The sequence below is a fragment of the Cetorhinus maximus genome, chromosome 10, assembly GCF_964194155.1.
Source record: "Cetorhinus maximus chromosome 10, sCetMax3.hap1.1, whole genome shotgun sequence".
Classification (NCBI taxonomy): domain Eukaryota; kingdom Metazoa; phylum Chordata; class Chondrichthyes; order Lamniformes; family Cetorhinidae; genus Cetorhinus; species Cetorhinus maximus.
Genome location: NC_135888.1, coordinates 118,528,965 through 118,551,460, shown reverse-complemented (window position 1 = coordinate 118,551,460; position 22,496 = coordinate 118,528,965). Strand labels below are relative to the sequence as shown.

General features: G+C 43.8%; 1 protein-coding gene across 5 annotated transcripts in view; it reads left to right on the top strand.

Moving 5' to 3' along the window:
• LOC144685974 (teneurin-2-like) overlaps nucleotides 1–4,110 on the top strand; it is a 555,228-nt gene extending 551,118 nt beyond the window's left edge. For all 5 annotated transcript variants that reach the window (XM_078551059.1, XM_078551058.1, XM_078551057.1 and 2 more), the window contains 2 exons: nucleotides 813–943; nucleotides 2,113–4,110. In XM_078551059.1, coding sequence (XP_078407185.1) covers nucleotides 813–943; nucleotides 2,113–2,874 — 893 coding nt within the window. In that variant the 3' untranslated portion in view covers nucleotides 2,875–4,110. The remainder of the gene's footprint in view (nucleotides 1–812; nucleotides 944–2,112) is intronic.
• The last annotated feature ends 18,386 nt before the right edge of the window (nucleotides 4,111–22,496 follow it).

Sequence of the window (22,496 nt, the reverse complement as noted above, 5' to 3'; positions counted from 1 at the left end):
GAAAGGAAACGTTTGTTAGATTTATATAATACAGACAGGATTTAAAGTTCTGCAAGGGACTCAATTCAGATTTATCTTCTTACACAAATTTTGACAAGATTTTTCTCCTTTCTTTAGCTTTATTTCTGGGCAGGTGGGGTAAGATTTTTTTTTCCCTTTTACCCTCTTTGTCTCCAGTTCATGCAGGATTCTCTCCCTAAGAGAAGATTCTCTTCCTAGTAAATGATCTGCTCCCAGGCTTTTGTCAATGCCACATTATAAACAGTCAGAATGCATGAGAAGGAACATTTCTCCTTCACGGCGCAACTATAATTTTAAAATCACTGTGAGGAATCATGGCCATGAAACGATATACTGTCTATCTCGTGCTCCAATAAATGTGTCATCTTCATTAATGACAGCATTTGATTGAAATATTTTTTAAAAACCTATTTTAATTTTTTATTTGTGCAGAACCTAGCTATTTAGAGTGAGGATACCCTGGTAGCATGGGGGGATATGTTGGAGGGAATGGAGCACTTTCTCAGCACTCCTTGTTCAACTGAAGCATGGGTTTGAGGCATTACAATTCACAATTGTGCACCAATAATGTGTCTTAACTTCAGAAGTGCTCTCATCCATTAGAATACAGTATTCTCCATTCAGGCATCTTTGTGGCCTTTCTTTTGAGACTGTTACTTCAATGACATTAAGTCCTAAATTACAACAACTATTTACTGTAGAGCTGGCAAAGAAGGGAACTAACAAAATACTAGAGGAGAAATGTATCTTCTAACAAATGTTCATCCAGTTTAAATTCTGTCTTCCTGCAGATGTTAAAAGCTGGCTTGTGATGTTTGGATTTCAGCTGTACAACATTATTCCTGGATTCCCTAAACCAGCTATTCGTTTTGCAGCGCCACCTTATGAACTAGTGGAGAGTCAAGAGCGTGACAATGTACAGGTATGGAACGAACCTAAGTGAAATCATCATTATCTGCCTGAATGTTCACATAATCTCATTATTGTCTATCTACCAGCTTGTTCACATCTCCAGTCTTCTATCTTTCTAGCTGCCTCTGCTATCATATGCCCATTTACCTGCCCAAATACTTGTCTTCTCTCATGCCCGACAGTTAAGTACAAAAATAAGCAAGCTAACAAATACTGAAAATCAAATACATTCATATCTTTAAGAAAGAGCAAAATCTCAATTTTCTATAATTCCCTCACATCCACTATGTCATATCCTTATTCTCAGAATACCATTTGCTGTCTCTCGTCCCAATCATTTTCTCTGGTACAGCCTAAATTTTTGCTTTCTCAAGTCTAATTAGGCATGGATCTCAATGTAACTGGCACATTGGCTTGGCTACATCAAGCTCTAATAGACCTCGAGCTCATCTGCCAAAATCTTGCTCTATCGTAGGATTATCCTGGAAAGCATGGATAACTTTACTTTCCTTCTCCACCACAAACATCTCCTTAAACCTATTTCCCCACCTCTTCACTTCTAGCAACAAATGCAAGAAGTTCATTGGTTTTTTTGCTATCCTTCATTCAGATAGCTCTATCTCTTTGCCTTCTCCTCTTTCTTCCTCAGCTGCCCTGAAGCCCTGAACAAGCTCTGAACCACTTTTTCTAGCTTCACACCCACCTTATCATTCCTTCTCTGGGCTTCTTGTGTCTCCTTTGTTCCTTCAACCCCATTCCACCCAAATTGCTGAGCCCCTCAACTTTTCTTCCAGCCCCTATCCTAACCAGCATTGTAAATGGTCGCATTGAACTCTGTTCTCCTCCCTTTAAATACTTCTGTCATTCACCTCCTCGAATAAAAAAATATACCCTTAACCCTTCTGTCCTTGCATCCTGAAACTCCACTTAGGGAGAAGTAGACAAAAATAATAAATACCATACAGATGAAATAAATTATGCCTGGGCTGCAGAATAGTACAGTGCAAGATCACAGCTACAAATTTATTTCTAGCCAAGCCAGGCACTTTTCTACAGGGAGGGAGACAAAGAGTTATCCCATAATCATCATGTATACCACTACCTCATAAGCATTGATGGCCACAACAATTTTCCATGATGGAAATGCTCACCATATATCTTTTATGGTTTGATTTTCAGTTTGTTTCAGGTGTTCAGCAAGCGGCAGAAAGGCTCAATAATGCCTTTATGGCACTGGAAGGATGTTCACTACCCAAATTCTCCAGGCTAGGACACAAGGACAGGTCAGGACACTGGTTTTCAGCCACTAATTCCATCATTGGAAAGGGCGTCATGTTTGCTGTCAAGGAAGGCAGAATAACAACAGGTGTGACTACCCTTGCAAGTGAAGACAGTCGGAAAATAGCATCCATTCTTAACAACGCATACTACTTGGACAAAATGCATTACACGATCAATGGGAGAGATTCACACTATTTGGTGAAAATTGGTTCATCAGATGGAGACCTGGCAACTTTGGGCATGACAAGTGGTCGAAAAGTGCTGGAGGATGGAATTAATGTCACAGTTTCGCAGCCAACAATTCTGCTTAATGGAAGGACTCGAAGGTTCACAAATATTGAACTTCAGTATAGTGCCCTGTTGCTAAATATTCGCTATGGAATTACACCAGATACTTTGGAAGAGGAAAGAGCACGGCTGCTCGACCAGGCCAGACTAAGAGCTCTAGTGAATGCCTGGACTAAGGAACAGCAGAAGGCCAGAGATGGCAAGGAAGGAAACCGACTGTGGACAGAAGGAGAAAAACAACAATTGCTGAACTCTGGCAGAGTTCAAGGATATGATGGGTACTATGTGTTGCCTGTGGAACAGTACCCGGAGCTGGCAGACAGCCCCACCAATATTCAGTTCCTGAGACAGAATGAGATGGGAAAGAGGTAACAAACCGAACTGCTGTCATCTCTGGCAAGAGCTGGAAGGGTGATCGCAATCACTATCTCCTCTCCTAAGGAGATGGAAACTCTAAAGGGGGTGCTGAAAGTAAGTGACTTTGGGAACTGAAGAGAAGTTTCAAATTCAAGTTTTATGAGTTTTCACCTTGTTCTTCAGCATTTGAGGACTCTCTGGAGTGGACTGGAACCCAAAGAGAAAACTGTTTACTTGACAAGTACCCCTTTTTATAGGATAGCTCAGATCCTTTGGGCTTATATTGAAAAAAAAGACAAATCTCTCTTCTTGACTCAGTAAACTTACTGCCTCATGGGTGTCTCATTTAAAAGACTTGAGTCCAAAATGCCCATCTTGAATGAAACAGGAACTTCATAATTGCAACCTTTTGTAATATATGCCCCGAAGGAAAACTTGTTTGAGCATACCGGAAATGTACTGATCTGTTGAAGCCTGGGCCAGACTTCTTACACTGATGTATTGTTTTGTTTATTGCCATAGCAACTGTAGTGGACACAGTAAGCCTTGGAGGTTATAGTTACTGCATTCCTACTTGGGAGGGGGTGGGGAGGGCCATAATGTTTCTGAGGGCGTGACGTAATTAATAAACAAAATATGTTATTGTCATACACACCGTCGTACTCTTTTTAAAAAGAAATTTAAATAAACCTACGTTGTGGACAGATTGACGTTTGCAGGGTGTAGTCTGCATAGTTTCTTAAAAGTAGTCGTCAGTAATGGTTTATGGTAGAGTTGTGGCCAATGTTTCACTGCTACAAATGGCACTGCTTTTCACTGACCCTGTTCACTGAGGCACAGGAGAGGAAAGGGGAAGGGGGCAGGAGGCACAATTGCTGCTAACAAAGTTAAATGATCGATGATGGTACCCTGCTCGCTTTTTACTTGCCTCTCAAATTACGACAATCACGCTGCAGTCACCAGAAGGCGAATTGAGAACTTTATTATTACTTTTTTTTTGTAATACTGTATCTGGAAGAATTGTCCATGGAGGTTTTTATATTAATTTCTGATTTTGCTGCTCAGCAAATATTAGTCACAGGAAATAAAAAAATAATTTATGTAAAGGTGTTTCAAAAATGTTTATATACTTTAAAATAAAGTCTTTAAAACTGAAACATGTCTGATATTGTGAACCCATATTTATAGAATATTACAACCATGTCCTTGGGTATTCAAATATTTTCAAAATAAAGTTTGAGCTGTGATCTATCTTTGTCAGTAATGTTGTTTCAGCTGAGTTGTAACAGACAGCAAAAGAGGAATCAGAGATTGTCACTATTGGATTATCTAAATCGAAATGTTAACAAGGTACCTGCTAATTAAGCTTCAACATGAAGAATATACTCTACTGGAGTTCAAATTTCATGACCAGCTGCTAATTTGAAAAACAAGAAGGGTCTATTCCCTATTCTCGGTACTGGGCCCCATTTCGTAGGTTGTTGCTGGTTAACCTCAAAAAGGTGGACTTCAAGCAGGATGTTAAGGACGAGAGGGGCTGGAGAGGTCGGAGTGGGATTTAGGGTGTCATCAGCCCACCTGTGAAAGCTGATTTCATGTTTGCAGATGATAATGCCACCAAGAGGTAGCACAGAAATGATGAAGAGGAGGCCAAGGATGAAGGAATCTCTGCAGAGGAAGTTGTAGCGGTGAGAAAATAAGCATTTGTTAGATGTGCTGTGGTTAACAATCACATAGGACTACGAAGAGGTTTATTTGGATCCTGAGGGATAATTCACCATGTAGTTGGCCTCGGTGAGCCTACACATGGAGTAGTGTTCAAAAATGGTTTCTGTACTGCAGGACAAATGTGAAATTATTAGAGGGAAGAGTTATGGAGAAAAATTTTTCCACCTGGCATTTTAATCTCCAAGGGAGAAGGATGAAGGGTGTTTGATGGAAATCTTTAACATTTTTATGGGTATGGCGAATTCAAACAAGTATTTCTGACAGACACGGGAATCAAGTTCTAGAAAACATGGTTTAAAATTTAAATTATCAGAAGAAAATAGGAAATTTAATCAACTTATTTTTTTTTAATGGGAAGCCAATAAAAATGTAAAACAAATTACCAGTAGGGTAGTGGAACAGGAAGGCATAGGAGGTTTTAAAAAGTAATTGGACCATTGCTATTAGGAAAAAGAATACAGGGTTATTAGTTCCAGAATTACAACAATGAAACTGACGAGTAGTGTGGAATAGAAAGCTAAATGGGCTAATGGTTTAGTATGAACCAAAACAGTACTGTTTGTGGTAACATTCAGCATTAAGCAAAAGCTACCAATGACAAACAATTAAGTTGTTCAAATTATTTTTTTGAAAATGATCTCAATTGTCATCTTGTTGTTGCACTAAATTAAGAAACTTAGGACTGGAAATAAGGTTTGCAACAGAAACTATTGTGTCCAGCATTGGTGAAATGTCAATCACACAAAATATTCTAATTGTCTCAAATTTTCCAGGATCCAATCAAAAAAATACTTGTCTCTGAGGACATCGCTTACAAACTTATCTGGATTTTCAAAAGGCCTTTAATAATAGACTAACAAATAAGGTCAGAGAATGTGGAGTCAAGGTTCCAGCGGCAGGATTGATTGCTAGCTGGTTTCAAGATAGAAAACAGAGAGTGGGAATAAAGAGTAGCTACTGACAGTTGCAGGAGATGTGAAGTGGTGTTCCACAACGATCAATATTGGGACCAATGCTGTTCATAATTTAGATTAACTTTGAAGTTTGGACTTTGAAATCAAAAACACAATTTCTACATTTGTGTATGACACCAAATTGAGTTGGGGGGGCGGGGTGGGGGGGGTGCGGTGGATGGTAACAAATTACAGGAGGACATTAATAAACTTGCAGAATGAGCAGATAATTGGCAAATGAAGTTCCACACAGGGTACATTTTGGTAGGAAGAATAAAGAGATCACTTATTACTTGGAACGTGAAAGTCTAGGCTGGGTAGAGGAACAAAGGAATTTCAGAGTACAGATACATCACTCGCTACAGTTGCACCACACATTAGCAAGGCCATAAAAATGTAAACCAAGCACTAGGCTTTATTTCTAGAGAGATTGAATTGAAAAGTATAGAAGTTATGCTAAATCTGTATCAAACCTTGATTAAACTACACATAGAGTAGTGTGTGCGGTTCTGGTCACCATATTATAGAACTGATATAGAAGCACTGGAGAGAGTGCAGAGAAAACTTACAAGGATGATACCAGAAATACCATAACAGGAAAGGATTGACAGGCTGGGTTTCTCCTGTCTTGAAAAAAGAAGGCTGAGAGGTGGCCCAATAGGGGTTTTAAAATTATGATATCAGGACAAGAGATGAATAGCTTGGCCAAAAAGGTAGGCTTTAATGAGCATCCTAATGGAGAAGGGTGAGGTTAAGAGGTGTGTGGAGGGAATTCTGAAGCCTTGGGCCTAGACTGCTAAAGGCATAGTCACCAGTGGTGGAGCAATAAAAATCATTGATGCGCAAAGTACAGTCTATAACTGAATAAAATTTTGCTGTGCTTCATTTTTAAGGTGTTATTTGCCTTTTGCTTTGTTTGGTTTATTTATTCATAGGATGTCAGCCACAGTGACAAGGTCAGCGTTTATTGTCCATCCCTAATTGCCCTTGAGCAGCAGTTGCAGAGCCAGCTTTTTGAACTCTGCAGTCCTTGTGTTGTAGAGGTACCCAATGTGAATTTAGGTAGGGATTGCAGCGGTGGAAGGCATGTGCAGGGTTTTGAATGCTTTTCAGTTCAAAATTCACGGAAGTTATGATTTGGTTATGTAAGGCAAAAAAAACTATTGAAAAATATCGAAGTTAGAGCATAAAATCTATTTTTTTAAATCGCAACTTTAGGTCTATATACAGACACAGGTCTGCTGTTGATCTGGAAAATCGGCAAGAATGGTAACAAGGTTCACCCTTTGGAATAAGGTCAATGAAGATTGAAAGGACCGGCTGAATTTTGTGAATGACATTGTACATTCTCGATTCCAGTATTTAATTGGATGTAAAGTTCCAAAGTTATAATCGTCTATTATTTAAATTATTATTTATATTATTTATATTATCAGAAACCGTGAAGCCAAACGCCAGCTTAAAGTAACCTGCTGTGGAGCAACACTGACACATTGCGAGCACCCTATCTACTTAGGAGTCACCCTTGACAGATGCCTCACCTTCAAGAACCACATCGAAAAGACAAAGGCAAAAGTGAGCGCACGAAACAACATCCTGAGTAAGCTCACTAACACAAAATGGGGAGCAAGCTCGAAAACATTGCGAACCAGTGCACTTGCTCTTTGCTATTCCACTGCCAAATACGCCTGCCCTGCATGGGAACGTTCTACTCATGCTAAGATGGATGCCGTTCTGAATGCAAGCTGCCGACTTATCACAGGTTGTTTAAAACCAACAAACACCAACAGCCTATATATCCTGGCGGTTATCGCTCCCCCTGATATAAGAAGAACAGTAGCCAGCAAGAAAGAGCGACTCCGTCAAACATCAAATGAGAGGCATCCTCTACATGGTCATACACCTACACCCAGCCGCCTAAAATCAAGGACGAGCTTCATGAACAGTGTTGTTCCATTGCAATCAACCCCATCTGAAGCCCGCATCGCCTTGTGGAAAGACCAGCTTACCAGTCTCGAACAACCCCCAGCGATGGAAATTCTACCAGATGAAAGCCTTCCCCCAGGAGCAAATTGCAACTGGGCAACCTGGAAGTGCCAACTTAGTACTGGTGTAGGTCATTCAAAGGTGTCACTAAGCAAATGGGGATATACAACCTGCCTGACAACTTGTGAATGTGGAACTGAGCCACAGACTATGCAACATCTCCTGCAATGTCTGTCACTAGAGGAACCCTGCATTGTTGCAGATCTTGCCAAATTCAACAACAAGGCCCAAAAATGCGTCCAGTTCTGGCTGGGCCATGTGTAGACTGTCCGTGGACACGATAAGAAGATTTATATTATTGCACCTCACTGGTTCAATGATTAGCAACACTGATTCATAGACATTAGAAAGGTCCCAGGTTTGACCCTTAATCTATGTTGAGTTAGTTGATCTTAACCGGATCAGCAGTATGGTTAGCCAAATAGTACAGTTTGTATTCTCTGTTGGAATTGTGATCAGCGTGGTTGGGCCAGGGAGAAGAAAAACTTAGCCACAGTTCTGACTTTTGATATCTACCAATATCAGCTAGGAAATATATGTGATATGTGTGCACATATGTGTGTGAACATTCTGTTCTTTAGAAATAAACCTGTAACAGAGTCTACAAGCAGTATAGGCTAACTTCAATGAATGCATTTAATAGTGACAGTACTTATGCAATTAATTTTCCTGAAAGGAACACGTTCAGGCTAGTCGGATGGATGTATACAGGTGGAGAAGATTTTCTGTTTTAGTACAGTATTAATGGTAACTTTTGAAAGGGAAATGGATATATACTAAAGAAAGAACTTGTATTTATATAGAGGTTTTCACGACTTCAGGTCATTCCAAACTACTTTACAGCCAATGAAGTACTTTTGAAGAGCAGCCACTGTTGTAATGTCGGAAATGCAGCAGCCAATGTACACACAAGCCCGCACTATTAGCAATATGAAAAGTTTGCGGGTGAGTAGGAAAGAGTAGGAAATCAGGACCAATTGACTAGCTCTTTGAAAGAGTCAGCACAGGCACAATGGACCAAATGGTCTCCTTCTGTGCTGTATGATTCTACAGATGTGCATTGAATTCAAAGCCAAAGGGGCTTTAATCATGGGTGCACCAATGCACATCAGAAATCCATTTACAGTCTCAAAGAGTAAAGAAGACTCTACATGACAGGTAATCTCACTTTTTTTCTTCGTTCTATATCCGACCATAAGATGTAGGAACAGAAGTAGGCCATTCAGCCCATCGAGTCTGCTCCACCATTCAATGAGATCATGGCTGATCTGATAATCCTCAACTCCACTTTCCTGCCTTTTCCACATAACCCTTGATTCCCTTACTGATTAAAAATCTGTTTATCTCAGCCTTGAATATACTTAATGACTCAGCCTCTACAGCCCTCTGCAGTAAAGAATTCCACAGATTCACTACCTTCTGAGAGAAGAAATTCCTCCTCATCTCTGTCTTAAATCTTAAATCAGAACTCTGACAAAGTAATAGTTCCAAGAGGAAAGTAGGTTGAAACCTTTCAATTAAAACAAGGCACTTGCATTCAAGACAAATTTAAAAGCTATTATATTCCACAGAGAACACACGTTGTAGTATTTGATTAAACATATTGACCCCAAAATTCCTTGACACATGATTGCAATAGTTATACCAGGATTGGAAGCAATAATACACGTCAGTGCTGATGCTGCTACAGTTTGTGGGACCAGAAGGAGGGAATCTTTTATATGGGACAGTTGGGTGCCGGTGCCAATTCAAGTGCAACTCCACGGTCTACCACCTCATAACTGCTAGAAATTCTGGTGCCTGGGTGATATGCCTGCCACAACTGAATAGCTGGACGTCTGTGGAACTATTGTGCGATGGGTATGATATGGCAATGTTGGTGTGTGTGTGTTTGAAGTGGAGTATGTGAATGTTAGGCATGCATTGTGAGAGTCAGTGAATGGTGCTGGGTGAGTGATGTGGGTTGGTGCATTCAGCAGTGTGAGAGATTGGTGGTGAAGTTTTAATAAGATGTAATATAAAGATGCATTCACTCACCTTGAATACACATGTGAGGTCATTAAACCTTTTCTGGCACTGCTGCCATGTGTTTGGGACCAGTCACTGAGTATCCACCTCACTAACTATGTGTTCCCACTCCCTTTGCAGGGTCACCATTGAAGGCATTCTCCTGCAAAAACATAGAGCGGTATTTAATGGAGGCAATAGGGGTCTCAGCTATTGGCTGGAGAGCCAATGAGAGCCTCCATGTCGTCTCTTTTAGGAAACACCCCCATCTGGGCAGAGAAGGGTCTTTCCCGGGATCAGGGATCTGGGGGCGAAGTCCCACCTGCTAACAGCTACCAGCAAATCAGAAATCAGCAGTTCTATTGAACAACAGCACCACTGGGAGGCGGTGGCTACTGCCAATATGACATGCACCCAAGCAGGCTCCTCACATGACGAGCCCCTGCCCGCTGTTGAATCAATATGTGTGACAGCAGGGTGATGCCCTGAGGTGGGCATTAATTGGTCATAGTTCATGAAAAACTGTGGGCAGTGATTTAAACATGAAGGAGTGTACTAAATGATGCATCCTTAAAAGTTTCTTATGGGTGAAAAGGTGCACTATGGCAAATCAATTTCCAACTTAAACACCATGTTGATTTGTGATAATTGAAACCAGTTATTTTGAAGAGATCATTTAAATGTTTCACAAAATTATCTTAATGGTTCAGTAGGTAAACACTCTGTGATGTGTTATCAAGCCATAGAGACAACTAATCTACCAGACAGTGAGTTCACCGATCTCAGCTATGTTGGTGACTTTCACTACTATTGGCTATCCAATGATGCCTTCCGGAAACTGATGCATAGATAGGTGAGGTGACAGTGACTGCCCTTGACATCAAGGCAACATTTGACAGAGTGTGGCATCAAGGAGCCCTAGCAAAACTGGTGTCAATGGGAATCAGGGGTAAAACTCTCCTCTGGTTGGAGCCATACCCAGCACAAAGGAAGATGGTTGTGGGGATTGTTGGAGGTCAATCATCTCAGTTTCAGGACATCAGTGCAGGAGTTCCTCAGGGGAGCGTCCTAGGCCCAACCACCTTCAGCTGCTTCATCAATGACCTTCCTGCCAGTGTAAGGTAAGAAGTGGGGATGTTCGCTGATGATTGCACAATGTTCAGCATCATTTGTGACTCCTTAGATACTGATGCAGTCCATGTCCAAATGCAGCACGACCTGGACAATATCCAGGCTTGGGCTGACAAGTGGCAAGTAACATTCGCACCACACAAATGCCAGGCAATGACCATCTCCAACAAGAGAGAATCTAAACATCATCCTTTGACATTCAATTGCATTACCATCAATGAATCCCGCAATACCAACATCTTGGGGGTTGCCATTGACTAAAAACTGAATTGGGCTAGCCATATAAATACTGTAGCTACAAGAGCATGTCAGAGTCTAGGAATCCTGCGGCGGGCAACTCACTGACTCCCCAAAGCCATCTACAGGTCAAGAGTGTGGTGAAATACTCTCCACTTGCCTGGATGAGTGCAACTCCAACAACACTCAAAAAACTTGTCACCATCCAGGACAAAGCAGCCCACTTGACTGGCATCCCATCCACAAACATTCACTCCCTCCACCACCAACGCGCAGTGGCAGCAGTGTGTACCATCTACAAGATGCACTCTTCTTAGTTCCAGGACATCACTGCAGGAGTTCCTCAGGGCAGTGCCCTAGGCGCAACCAGCTTTAGCTGCTTCATCAGTGACCTTCCTTCCAGCATAAGGTAAGAAGTGGGGATGTTCACTGATAATTGCACAATGTTCAGCATCATTCACAACTCCTCAGATACTGAAGCAGTCCATTTCCAAATGCAGCAAGACCTGGACAATATCCAGGCTTGGGCAGGAACTCACCAAGGCTCCTTAGGCAGCATTTTCCAAACACACATCCGCTACCATCTAGAAGGTCAAAGGCAGCAGACACATGGCAACACTACCACCTGGAAGTTCCCCTCCAAGTCACTGACCATCCTGACTTTGAAATATATCACCGTTCCTTCACTGTCGCCGGGTCAAAATCCTGGAACTCCCTCCCTAACAGCACTGTGGGTATACCTACACCATATGGACTGCAGTGGGTGGTGAAGGCAGCTCACCACCACCTTCCCAAGGGCAAATAGGGGTGGGCAATAAATGCTGGCCTAGCCAGTGATGGCCATGTCCTGTAAATGAATAAAGAAAAGTATATGTATATTTCCAATAAGAACAGGATAGAGCTTTTTTGTGACATCACCTAATGCAAGGTTGAGTAGCCTTTCAAAAAAGAAAAGCATCTGGGTATAATTCACTAAACTTAATAGAACCAAAACAATAGAAGTAAATCTATGATCATACCATCATAACAATAATCTACAATAACATCTACTTACATTTATATAATGCCTTTAATATAGTAAAACATCCCAAGGTGCTGCACAGGAACATTAAAACAAAGTATGAAACTGAGCCAGAAGGAGATATTAGGCCATAAAAGCAAAGAACTGCGGATGCTGGAAATCCAAAACAAAAACAAAAATACCTGGAAAAACTCAGCAGGTCTGGCAGCATCGGTGGAGAAGAGCACAGTTGACGTTTCGAGTCCTCGTTCTGTTGAAGGGTCATGAGGACTCGAAACATCAACTGTGCTCTTCTCCACCGATGCTGCCAGACCTGCTGAGATATTAGGCCAGGTGACCAAAAGCTTGGTCAAAGAGGTAAAATCTAAAGAGTGTCTTAAAGGAGGAAAGCCAGGTAGAGAGGTGGACAAGATGTAGGGAGGGCATTCCAGAGTTTGGAGTCTAGGCAGCTGGAGGCGCACCCACCAATGGTGGAGTGATTAAATTTGGGGGTGCACATAAGGTTAGAATTGGAGGAGCGTGGATGTCTCAGAGGGGTATGTGGTTGGAGGAGATTAAAATGATAGAGAAGGGTGAGGCCATAGGAGGGTCTGAAAACATGAATGAAAATCTTAAAATCAAGATGTTGTTCGACCAGGGGTCAATGTAGATCAGAGTGATTGGGGAACAGAACTTGGTGCGAGTTAAGACACGAGCAGCAGATTTTTGGATGAGCTCAAGTTTACAGAGGGTAGAATGTAAGAGTCAGCCAGGAATGTGGCAAAATAGTCAAGTCTAGATGTGCCAAAGGCATGAATGATAGTTTCAGCAGCAGTTGAGCTGAGAGAAAGGTGAAGGTGGGCAATGTTATGGAGATAGAAATGGATGCTCTTAGTGATAGCATGAACATGAATTCAGAAGTCATCTTGGGATCAATGTGACACCACAGGTGCAAACAGACTGGCTTAAACTCAGCCTGTGGCCAGGAGAGTGACGGAGTCAGTAGCTAGAGAACAGAGTTTAGAGTGGGGACTAAAAACAATGGTTTCAGTCTTCCCAATGTTTAATTGGAGGAAATTTTTGTTCACCCAGTAACTGGATGTCCGATAAGTAGCATAATAATTTAGTAATAGTGGAGGAGTAGAGAGAGGTGGTGTGAAGTAGAGTTGAGTTTTGCCAGGTAAATGTGAAAATAAATGCTGTGCTCTCAGATGATGTCACCAAGAGGCAGCACATAATTTAGAAATAGGAAGAGGCCAAAGATAGATCCTTGGGGGAGATACCAGAGGTAACAGTGCGGGTGCATGTAAAGAAGTCACTACAATTGATTCTCTGGCTACGATCAGATAGATAAGAATGGGATCAGGTGAGAGGAGTCCCAGTTGAATGAGAATGATGTGGTCAACCATGTCAAAGGCGGCAAAGAGATCAAGAAGGCCAAGGGTTGGGGGGTGGCTGTGGGGTGAAGTTTACCTTTGTCAGTCACATAGGATGTCAGTTGTGACTCTGATAAGAGCTGTTTTGGTGCTGCCACAGTGATGGAAACCTGATTGGAAGTATTCAAACATGGAACTCGAAGTGAAAGCTGGGAATAGATTTGGGAGGTGGCTACATGTCCAAGAACTTTGGAAAGGAAAGAGAAGTTGGAGATGGCATGATAGTATACAAGGATAGTGGAGTCACAGATGGTATTTTGAGGAAAAGGGTGCTGTTGGCAGATTTAAAGGAGAGAAGGAAAACAACTGAAGAGAACTTTCACAATGTCGGCTAACATTGGGACCAGGAAGGGGTGTTTCATCTTACTGGGGCAATGTAGACTCAGTTCGGTCTAAGTGATTCAAACAAATGATTTTTCCCTACTCCACGATCCTCCTCCTTGGCTCTTTGTAAGTTGATACTGAGCAAGGTTAGCTTTGGAGGCCTACACTCATAGTTCACGTAGCATCTAAAGCTAACATTTGATTCATTTCCAGCTATAAATCCAGTGATGTGGATCATTAGGTAGGTGGCTGGTGGTGCCAGGTTAGTGGAGGCACAAATTATTGAATGATTTGTCATGATGGAAACTTTGTGGGTATATACTTTCAAGACTTTTGCATTCTCAGCAATCATCTTTTAACCAAATCCATGCCAATTCTCTGATCAGCTGAAGTTCAGTTAACTAAAAATTTTATATTTTTAAAATCTCCAACAATGAATGCCACCAGAGACTCTGCGGAGGTATGAAAATTGGGGCCGGGAGCCAATTCCAGTATTCTCGACCCAATTCCCGGGATTTCCAATTTTCACCAGTGCAGGCTGCTGCAGGTTGTGAGCTCTGACCCAGAGTGGACCTGGCTGGCTCCAAAGCAGGGCAGGCCTGTCCTAGTCCCCCACTATTTTACTGGAGTCGGGCCAGTTTTTAAAGGATCTGTGGTTCACGGCACCTCAGAAGCATTGTGAACCATAGTCTGGAGGAGGGAACGTTTTGAAAGGTTAATTGAAAAGATCTTACCCACATTCCTCATTCCGACCTATGCCGCCCACCCAACCCCCATACTCCCAGAAATCCCTCCATTCCATGCCAAGCTATGGCACTTCCATGCCAATTCACCTGCTATACACTCTGCATAGAACAACTGAGTCATCTAGTGACAATTGAACGTGTTAAAAAAGCTTTAGAAGAGTCATTCATTCATAATTTTCCACCTTCTTAAAAAAACTCCTTTCACTGTAGCCCAATAAAAATGTCAATCATCCAGACCCATTAATGTATCAATAGCAGAAACAGCAATCACTTGAAACCTTTTTATTTTGTGTCAATAAACATTGTGCAATTGACAGAATAAATCAAAGAACCAGATCTGTCAATCAAGCAAAGTTTTCGCTGGTGCGCAGCTGTTTCAACAGTCTAATGGATATGTGAGCTCTTAACCAATTAGGTATTCTTGGCTGAGAGCCAAGTCATCCATTGGACTGTTGGAGCAGCGGCCCGCCAGGGAAATCATTGCTTGGTTGACAGCTCTGGCTCCATGATCTATTCTGTCAATTGCACAATGTTTATTTACACTAGATAAAGAGGTTTCAAGTGATTACAATTTCAGTTTCTGCTATAGTGATTCTGCTATAGGGCTATAGTGATTTTTTTAAGAAAGTGAAAAGTTATGAATGATTGACTGTTTTTTAAAAGCTTTTCAACTTATCCTATTGTCACTATAAAGTTCATTAGTTCTATATAGAATGTATAGTGGGCAAAAGGGCATGAAAGTGCCATGGAATGGCATGGAGGCTATGAGCAGCCATGGGAATTGGGTCAAGGGCATTGCTTGTCATGAAGGTATGAGAGGCCATGGGGTGTGGGTGGGGGTGCATGAGGTGACATGGGTGGGGATGGGGAGTGTATGGGGCAGAGGAAGTGTGAAGGGTGAGGGGTAGAGGGCCTTACTCTTTTTATTATAACTGGGATGAAGTCCCAGAGCACCAAGCTGGGCCTTTTTCAAACAGCCTGCCTTGGTGTCCAGCAGCCATTGTGGCTGCCTCCAAACTCTTTCCGGGGGTGGCGGGCCTGACCCCTGTTTGCATCTGCTCCAAGTACCTAGAACATAAGGCCCATCTTTGTTGGCACTTTCTCCTGAGGCAGGTGCGCTGAGCCTGGAAAATTCCCGATTCCTGCTACCCACCTCAAAGATGAAAATCCAGCCCATAATAGTTAATTTTTATGGAAATTGCAGCAACTTTATGGTGTTCAGTGCATAATGCTGAGACAGATAGAAATATGCTATTTTCATTAAGATAATGAGAGAGTGGCACAACACAAATGGTAACTAGATAACTATTATGTGCTTTGACATTAAAATTATCCCTTGGCTTTTCACAAGTACACCAATAGAAAATGGATACCAAGCTAGTAAAGGAATCATTGTCTAGATTACACATATCGAAAGGACACATTAGGAAGGTATGGGCAGCTGCCAGCCCTTGTGGGAGTGTACTGCAACAAATGGTGGCTTCAAAATAAAAATGGAAAAAGTGGGGTAAGAAAGAAAAAAAGAATTGCTTTAGTGTAGTTCCAGTTGTAAAAACAGATATATATGCCTGCCAGATACAATAAAGAGAAAACACAATCACTATATGAAAGGTGGCATCTTAATTTTTTTATGGCATGTGGGCATCACTGGCTAGGCCAGCATTTATTGTCCATCGCTAACTGCCTTTGAGAAGGTGGTGGTGAGCTGCCTTCTTTAACCGTTGCAGTTCATGTGGTGTAGGTACACCCACAGTGCTGTTGGAGAGGGAGTTCCAGGATTTTGACCCATTGACAGTGAAGTAACGGCAATATATTTCCAAGTCAGAATGTTGAGTAGCTTGGAGGGGAACTTCCAAGTAGTAGTGTTCCCATGTGTCTGCTGCCTTTGTCCTTCTAGATGGCAGTGGTCATGGGTTTGGAGCCTTGGTGGGTTGATGGTAGATGGTAAACACTGCTACCACTGTGCGTGGGTGGTGGAGGGGGGTGAATGTTTGTCGATGAGGTGCCAATCAAATGGGCTGCTTTGTCCAGGATGGTGTCAAGCTTCTTGAGTGTTCTTGGAGCTGCACTCATCCAGGCAAGTGGAGAGTATTCCCTCACACTCCTGACTTCTTCCTTGTAGACGGTGGACGGGCTTTGGGGAGTCAGGAGGTGAGTTACGCACTGCAGGATTCCTAGCCTCTCACCACTCTTGTAGCTACAGTATTCATGACTGGTCCAGTTTACTTTCTGGTCAATGGTAACCCCCAGGGGTTACCATTTACCATTGAACATTACTATGGGCAGAATATTCCATGCCCACTGGCATCAGACAACATGGCAGGCATCAGCGGACAATATGGGGAGAAGGCCAAAAATTGGTTTCATGCCGTCATGAAACACATTTGCAGCTGTCCGCTGCACCCGACAATGGTGGGCTGCGTTTTCCAGCGCCAGACATCAGGAACTTAATTGAAATAAATCTGCATATCATTATAAGCCCAGCTCGCTGGAATCATCCCCCATGTTAAATTTACCGCCCAAGACAACGGGAAAACACGTTGGTACAGAACACATTTTGATAAGTGTGACGTGCAGAAGTTAGGATTTACCATCAGGGCCTTGATCACATTGCGGGCACCGTGGAGCAGAAGATGCTGGAGCACAACAGCAATGGAACCCGGGAGAAACGTCCATCACATGCTGGGTGGATTCTCCTGGACATGGCTCCACCGCAAACCTGCTCATGAAAGGTGCAAAATTACTGTGAGAGTCTGCTTCAGGACTTCAGTGTCTTGGCCATGGTCTGCAATGGATGATTGTCGAGGGGCTGGAGAGGAAGGTCCAGCTGTGAGTTGGAGAGCAAGATGTACCAGGGTGGAGGGGTTGGAGGGAAAGGTCTAGTTTCACTGGGAGTGGAAGGTGTGTCAGGAGGGGTGAGGTTGGGAGGGGGGAACAAAGATATCAGTGCGGTGAGGTTGGGAGGGGCGAATGAAGGTGTCGGGTGGGGTGAGGTTGGGAGGGTGGAAACCAAAATGTCGGGCAGTGAGGTTGGGAGGGGGAACAAAGGTGTCGGGGGTTAAGTTTGGGATGGGGGAATGAAGGTGTCAGGGATGAAGTTGGGAGGGGGAGCGAAGATGTTGGGTGGGTGAGGTTAGGAGGGGTGAATGAAGGTGTCGGGGATGAGGGAGTATGGGGGAGGAAGGGCTAATGGGGGAGAATACGGCAACTGGGGAGTTAAGTGTAAGGGGGGAGGAATGTGTAAGGTAAGGAGTTTGGAGGGGGGAAGGAGTCCAGGAGAGAAAGGAGTCAGGCTGGAGGAAGAAGTAAGGGTGGAGGAAGGATTCCAGAGGGGAGAAGGAGTAAGGGTGGAGGAAGAAGTAATGGTGGAAGGAAGAGCAGGAAGGGGGTAGGAGTGGAGGCGGGGGGGTAATGAAGTAAGGGTGGAGGAAGGAGTCAGGAAGTGGGAAGGGGTAGGGGGGAAGGAGTCCGGGGCCTGGGGCTTGGTGGGAGTCAAGGGGAAGGAGTCCAGAGGAGGAAGGAGTTCCAAGTGGGGAAAGAGTTCCAAGGGGAGAAGGAGTTCCATGGTGGGGGATGTTTAGGTGAACATGCAAGGGAGGGGTGTGTGGAATCGATGACTGCCTCCTAGGGAGCGAAATGAGGGTGGGCATGGTAGGAGCAAATGAAAGAGGGCAGAGTGAGCCAGTAGGGTGGGAGGGTGAGGGTGCAATGGTATCAGTAGGAGGGTCGGCGAGGGTGGTTGGTGGGGTCTCGGAGGCAGACACGCACCCTGGGGGTGGGAAGGAGGAGGTCGGCGAGGTTAATGTGAATGGGGCTGGGGTTTTTGGGAAGTATGGAACGTGCATGTTCATGTGGACGTCCCCGAAAGAAAAGGGTTGTGGCTGGTAGATGATGGTGGGGAGGTGGAAGGTGATGCTGGGGTTCGACAGTGATGGGGGAAAGGACATGGGTGACTGGGGGGAGGGGAAAGGACGCTGAAGAAGAATGGTAAACACACCATGCTTGCAAATCTGAAAGTGAAAAGAGGCTCGTGGTGGGCAGGAACAGGTGCCGCATGGGAGTGTGAGCAGGGGGTGGGCAGAGATGAAGATCAGTTCAGATGGAAAATTGAAAGCAAACCCCAGCAGGCAGCATTGAAAATGCTCAGCACGTTGAGATGAGTATGATGGGGGAAGGATCCGCATTCGTGGAAGAATGCTTGCAGGAGGCTCCGAAAGGCCCTGCCACACACACTCACTTCTCCCTCCAGGATCACTCGTGGACCAGCTGCGTGCAGCTTAACTGCTAGTGGGGGAGGTGGAGGGGCGGGGGTACAGGGGGCGGACTCGCGAAGCCTGTAAAGGAAGCTGAAAGACACCATTACACATTATTCAGTGAAAGTGAATATATTTTCAGATTATAAAGTGACAAAATGTTCACCCGTGCAACCAACCGTGATCAGAATTTCTTAACTTTTCTAGGCCTAACACTTCTTCTAGTTGCTGACCTGACATCCATAGCAGGGGTGGACACAGCCTGTGCAATGGTTGGCCCTGTTGCCTCTGAGAAATTCGGCGGTATCCTCTGGAAAGCCAAAGCCTTGAGGGCCTTCCCCCAATTTAGAACTCAAATTTCTTGCCCATCCTTGTCCTTTTCCATAACAACCTTGAATCTAACGGAATTATGATCACTATTTGCAAAATGCTCTCCCAGTGATACCTCTACCACTTGCCCTGCTTCATTCCCTAAAATTATGTCCAGGACCGCCCCCTCTCTTGTAGGACCTTCTACGTACTGGCTTAAAAATATTGGATACATTTTAAGAATTCTGCTCCCTCTAAACCTATCGCACTATGACTAACCCAGTTAATGTTGGGGAAGTTGAAATCCCCCACTATTACTACCCTATTATTTTTACACTTCTCTGAAATTTGGCTGTCTTCCTGTGGGCCAGCTGCTCCTTCTGCAATGACAGAGGATAAGGTTGAGGAGGTTCACAGGCAAAAGGAACTTGAAGGGAGAGGACAGACTCTGAGATTCCTGAGTGGATGACCCAGGGGTGTCCAGCTGCCGCTCCTCCTCCCTTTGGGTGCCCAAGGGCCTCGGCCTGACTCTTTGAGGGGAAGAACTACCTGGAGATGATGTTAAGGTGCCCCTTTTCCCTCTCGTGTTGCCACTGCAGGAAGTCACCCATGGCATGCATCTCTGCATTCTGCTGGACCAGGGTCTCCATGGCGCCACCATCTTTCCCATGGAGAGGCACATGAGGACACCCCTTCATCAGAGAGCAGTCAGACACACTCCTCCAACTTGCGAGCCACTCTGTTGAGGGTTTCCAACAGCTCTGCATGATTTTCCCCCTCCTTCTGCTGACTCTTCATGGTGAATTGGAAGGCCAAATCCAGAGGCTCGTCATCTGACTTGGACTTCACAGACGCCTCTTCCCCATCAGTCCTCCGAGTGCCAGGGAGCTCGCCCTCCTCCTTCTGCGGACACCTGTCCATGCGGTGATCACTAGATTGTGAACCCAAGCCTGCTCTAGATCTAGGTCACACTGAGTTGTGTCTCTCTGCTCTGGTGGAGGGTATGGGTAAGCACTGTGACGGGTCTTCCAGGCTGCTTTTCTCCAGCTCTTCAATGGAGGAGGTGTCCTCTTGGCTGGAGGTGAGGTCCTAGGTGGAACTGAGGGACTGGCTGACTGAGGAAGTTGGTCACTTGGCAGGGGTCCCTGTGAACCAAAGTAGAGATAATTAGTGCATGTCATGAAAGTATAATAATTGTCATAATATTATTGTGATTTATTGTATAAGTAGGTTAATAGTGGGGTTTGGATAGTTTCTGTGCGTGTGTGTGTGGGATTTAATTGAATTGGAGACAACTGGTCTGGATGCTTTGACTCATAAAAAGAAATTAGGTTTCAAATGTTAAATACGTAAATGTGGCTGAAGTTTTAGAATGTGAGGCGAGGATTTGCATTTTTAGATAAATCAGGGTAGTTTGAATTTCAAAGAGATGGTAGGATGTTACCTCTAGCCAGAGAAGCTAGGCCAAGCAGTGTGTTTATTTTTTCCCAAGGGTTACTGATAACATTAGCACCATGAAATGGTTTATATTATGAGAAAGGTAAAGTTCCAAAGACATATGAACAATGGAATTTACATTAAAAGGGAGAAACATGTCTAAAGGAGAATGAGGCTATGTGTCAAGGAAGGCATTGTAAGATCTAACACAAGTGTGAGAAGCCTCCAGTATTTGTGCATTAAGCCTGCTGTCTACAGAAACCGAAGCTGGGAAAAGCCACTTTGAATCCTACTGTCCAAGGTATTGTGTTGATTGGATCTGTTTAAATCTACTTTTTTAGACTGTTGCCTTAACGGGGGTGTAACTGGAAGCCAGATAAATTAGGGGTTTTAGGAGTTATTATAGTGGTAATTTGTAGACCTATGTACGTACTTGAAATCTTTTCTTTTGTTAATAAATGTTTAATTTAGTTTTTTAAGAATCTCTAAAGTCTTGGTGGGCTTATTACTACTGAATTCAGGGCACGCATCTCGAAATAAATATTAATTGTAAAACCGTTGTGATAGCAGGATTGAGTTTCCCTCGTGGATTCGATCCACCTGGCACACATCATCTGCCGCGTCATAACAGTGCATGGCAGCAGATTCAAAAGCAGATGAGAGCACTCATAGTTGTGTTGAGAGAAGGATGATGTGGTGTAGGATCCTCATGAGGGTGTTCGCCACCGACCGCACCATTGCTGCAGGCACAGTCCACGTCCTCACTAGTCAGTGCAATGGCACACTCCTCAAAGTGAGCGAGGGGCCTAATGTGGGCCACTGCCCGGTCTGGGACGTCCCCCTGCTGCTTTGAGCCAGCTTCTCCTGCATGAAAACAGATGGAGAGAGTGTGAGCAGGACACATGGCACTGTGTGGAATGTTTGTGTGGTGAGCGGAGCCACAGATGGGATGAGGACATGAGCTTGAGAGGATATGAGCCTGATGGAGATGTGAGAGTGTGGATGAGAGTTAGTAGTGTTGTCCCTTGAGGTGTGAGATCTCTGTGGATATGTGATGTGAGTGTGTGAGTTGAGAGTGATGAAAAGAGTGTCTTACCCTGGCGGAATGGATGAGACCATTCATCCTTTTGTGTACTGGGTGGCTGTCCTCTTTTGCTGGGCGTTGGCGCTGACTATCACTGCCCCCGCCTCCCATGCTGGATTGGTGGCCTTGCTTGCTGACCTTCGCCCAGAGTGGGGGTAGAGGACATCGTGGTGGCCCTCCACGGCATCCAAAAGGTGTACCAGGGACAGGTCACTGAATCAGGGGACTGTAGTCTTCTTACCTTTCAGGGCCATGTTTTCTGTGCAGCAGCCCAGGGCTGGAAGCACTAAGAGGTGTGCGCGCAGCTGCACTTTAAATATGGCACCTGACGTGAGGAAGCGGCGAGGTGATGGCATGGTGGGCTAATGAAAGCCCGCCCACCATCGAAACTGTGTGTTTCCCAGGCATGCATGATTAATGAGGTGGTTTGGGATGATGCAGTATGAAAAGCCACCAATGCGGCCGGTGGGTAAAACGTTCTTTCTCCCGCTCGCTACCGTACTTAGTGCAAATCTGGGACAATTCTGCCCCATGAGTGGATGCTTTTGTGTTTGTTTTCTCAAGGGACATTAACACCCAAACCTGCAGTACCTCTTGTGACTCACAGGTAAGCATGTGACAATTTGTCCCAAACTGTACAGCTTTAATATATGCAATAACTGACTTTTAAAGAAGGGTAATGATGTATGAATAAATATTCAAATTAGTGGTAATCACTAAATGTTTGTTTTATTTTCAGACACTCTAAAATATCCCTGACAAATAATACAAAAGCAATAGAGGAAGTGTAATTGCTATGATGTTTTTACTCGTATCAGAGAGCCATCTAGTGTTTAGTTAACAATATACAAACATCATACATATCAGGTATGCATTTCTCAAATTACCTATTATGCTCAAACTATTTCCATAATATAATCATACATGATTAGAAAATACAGAATTA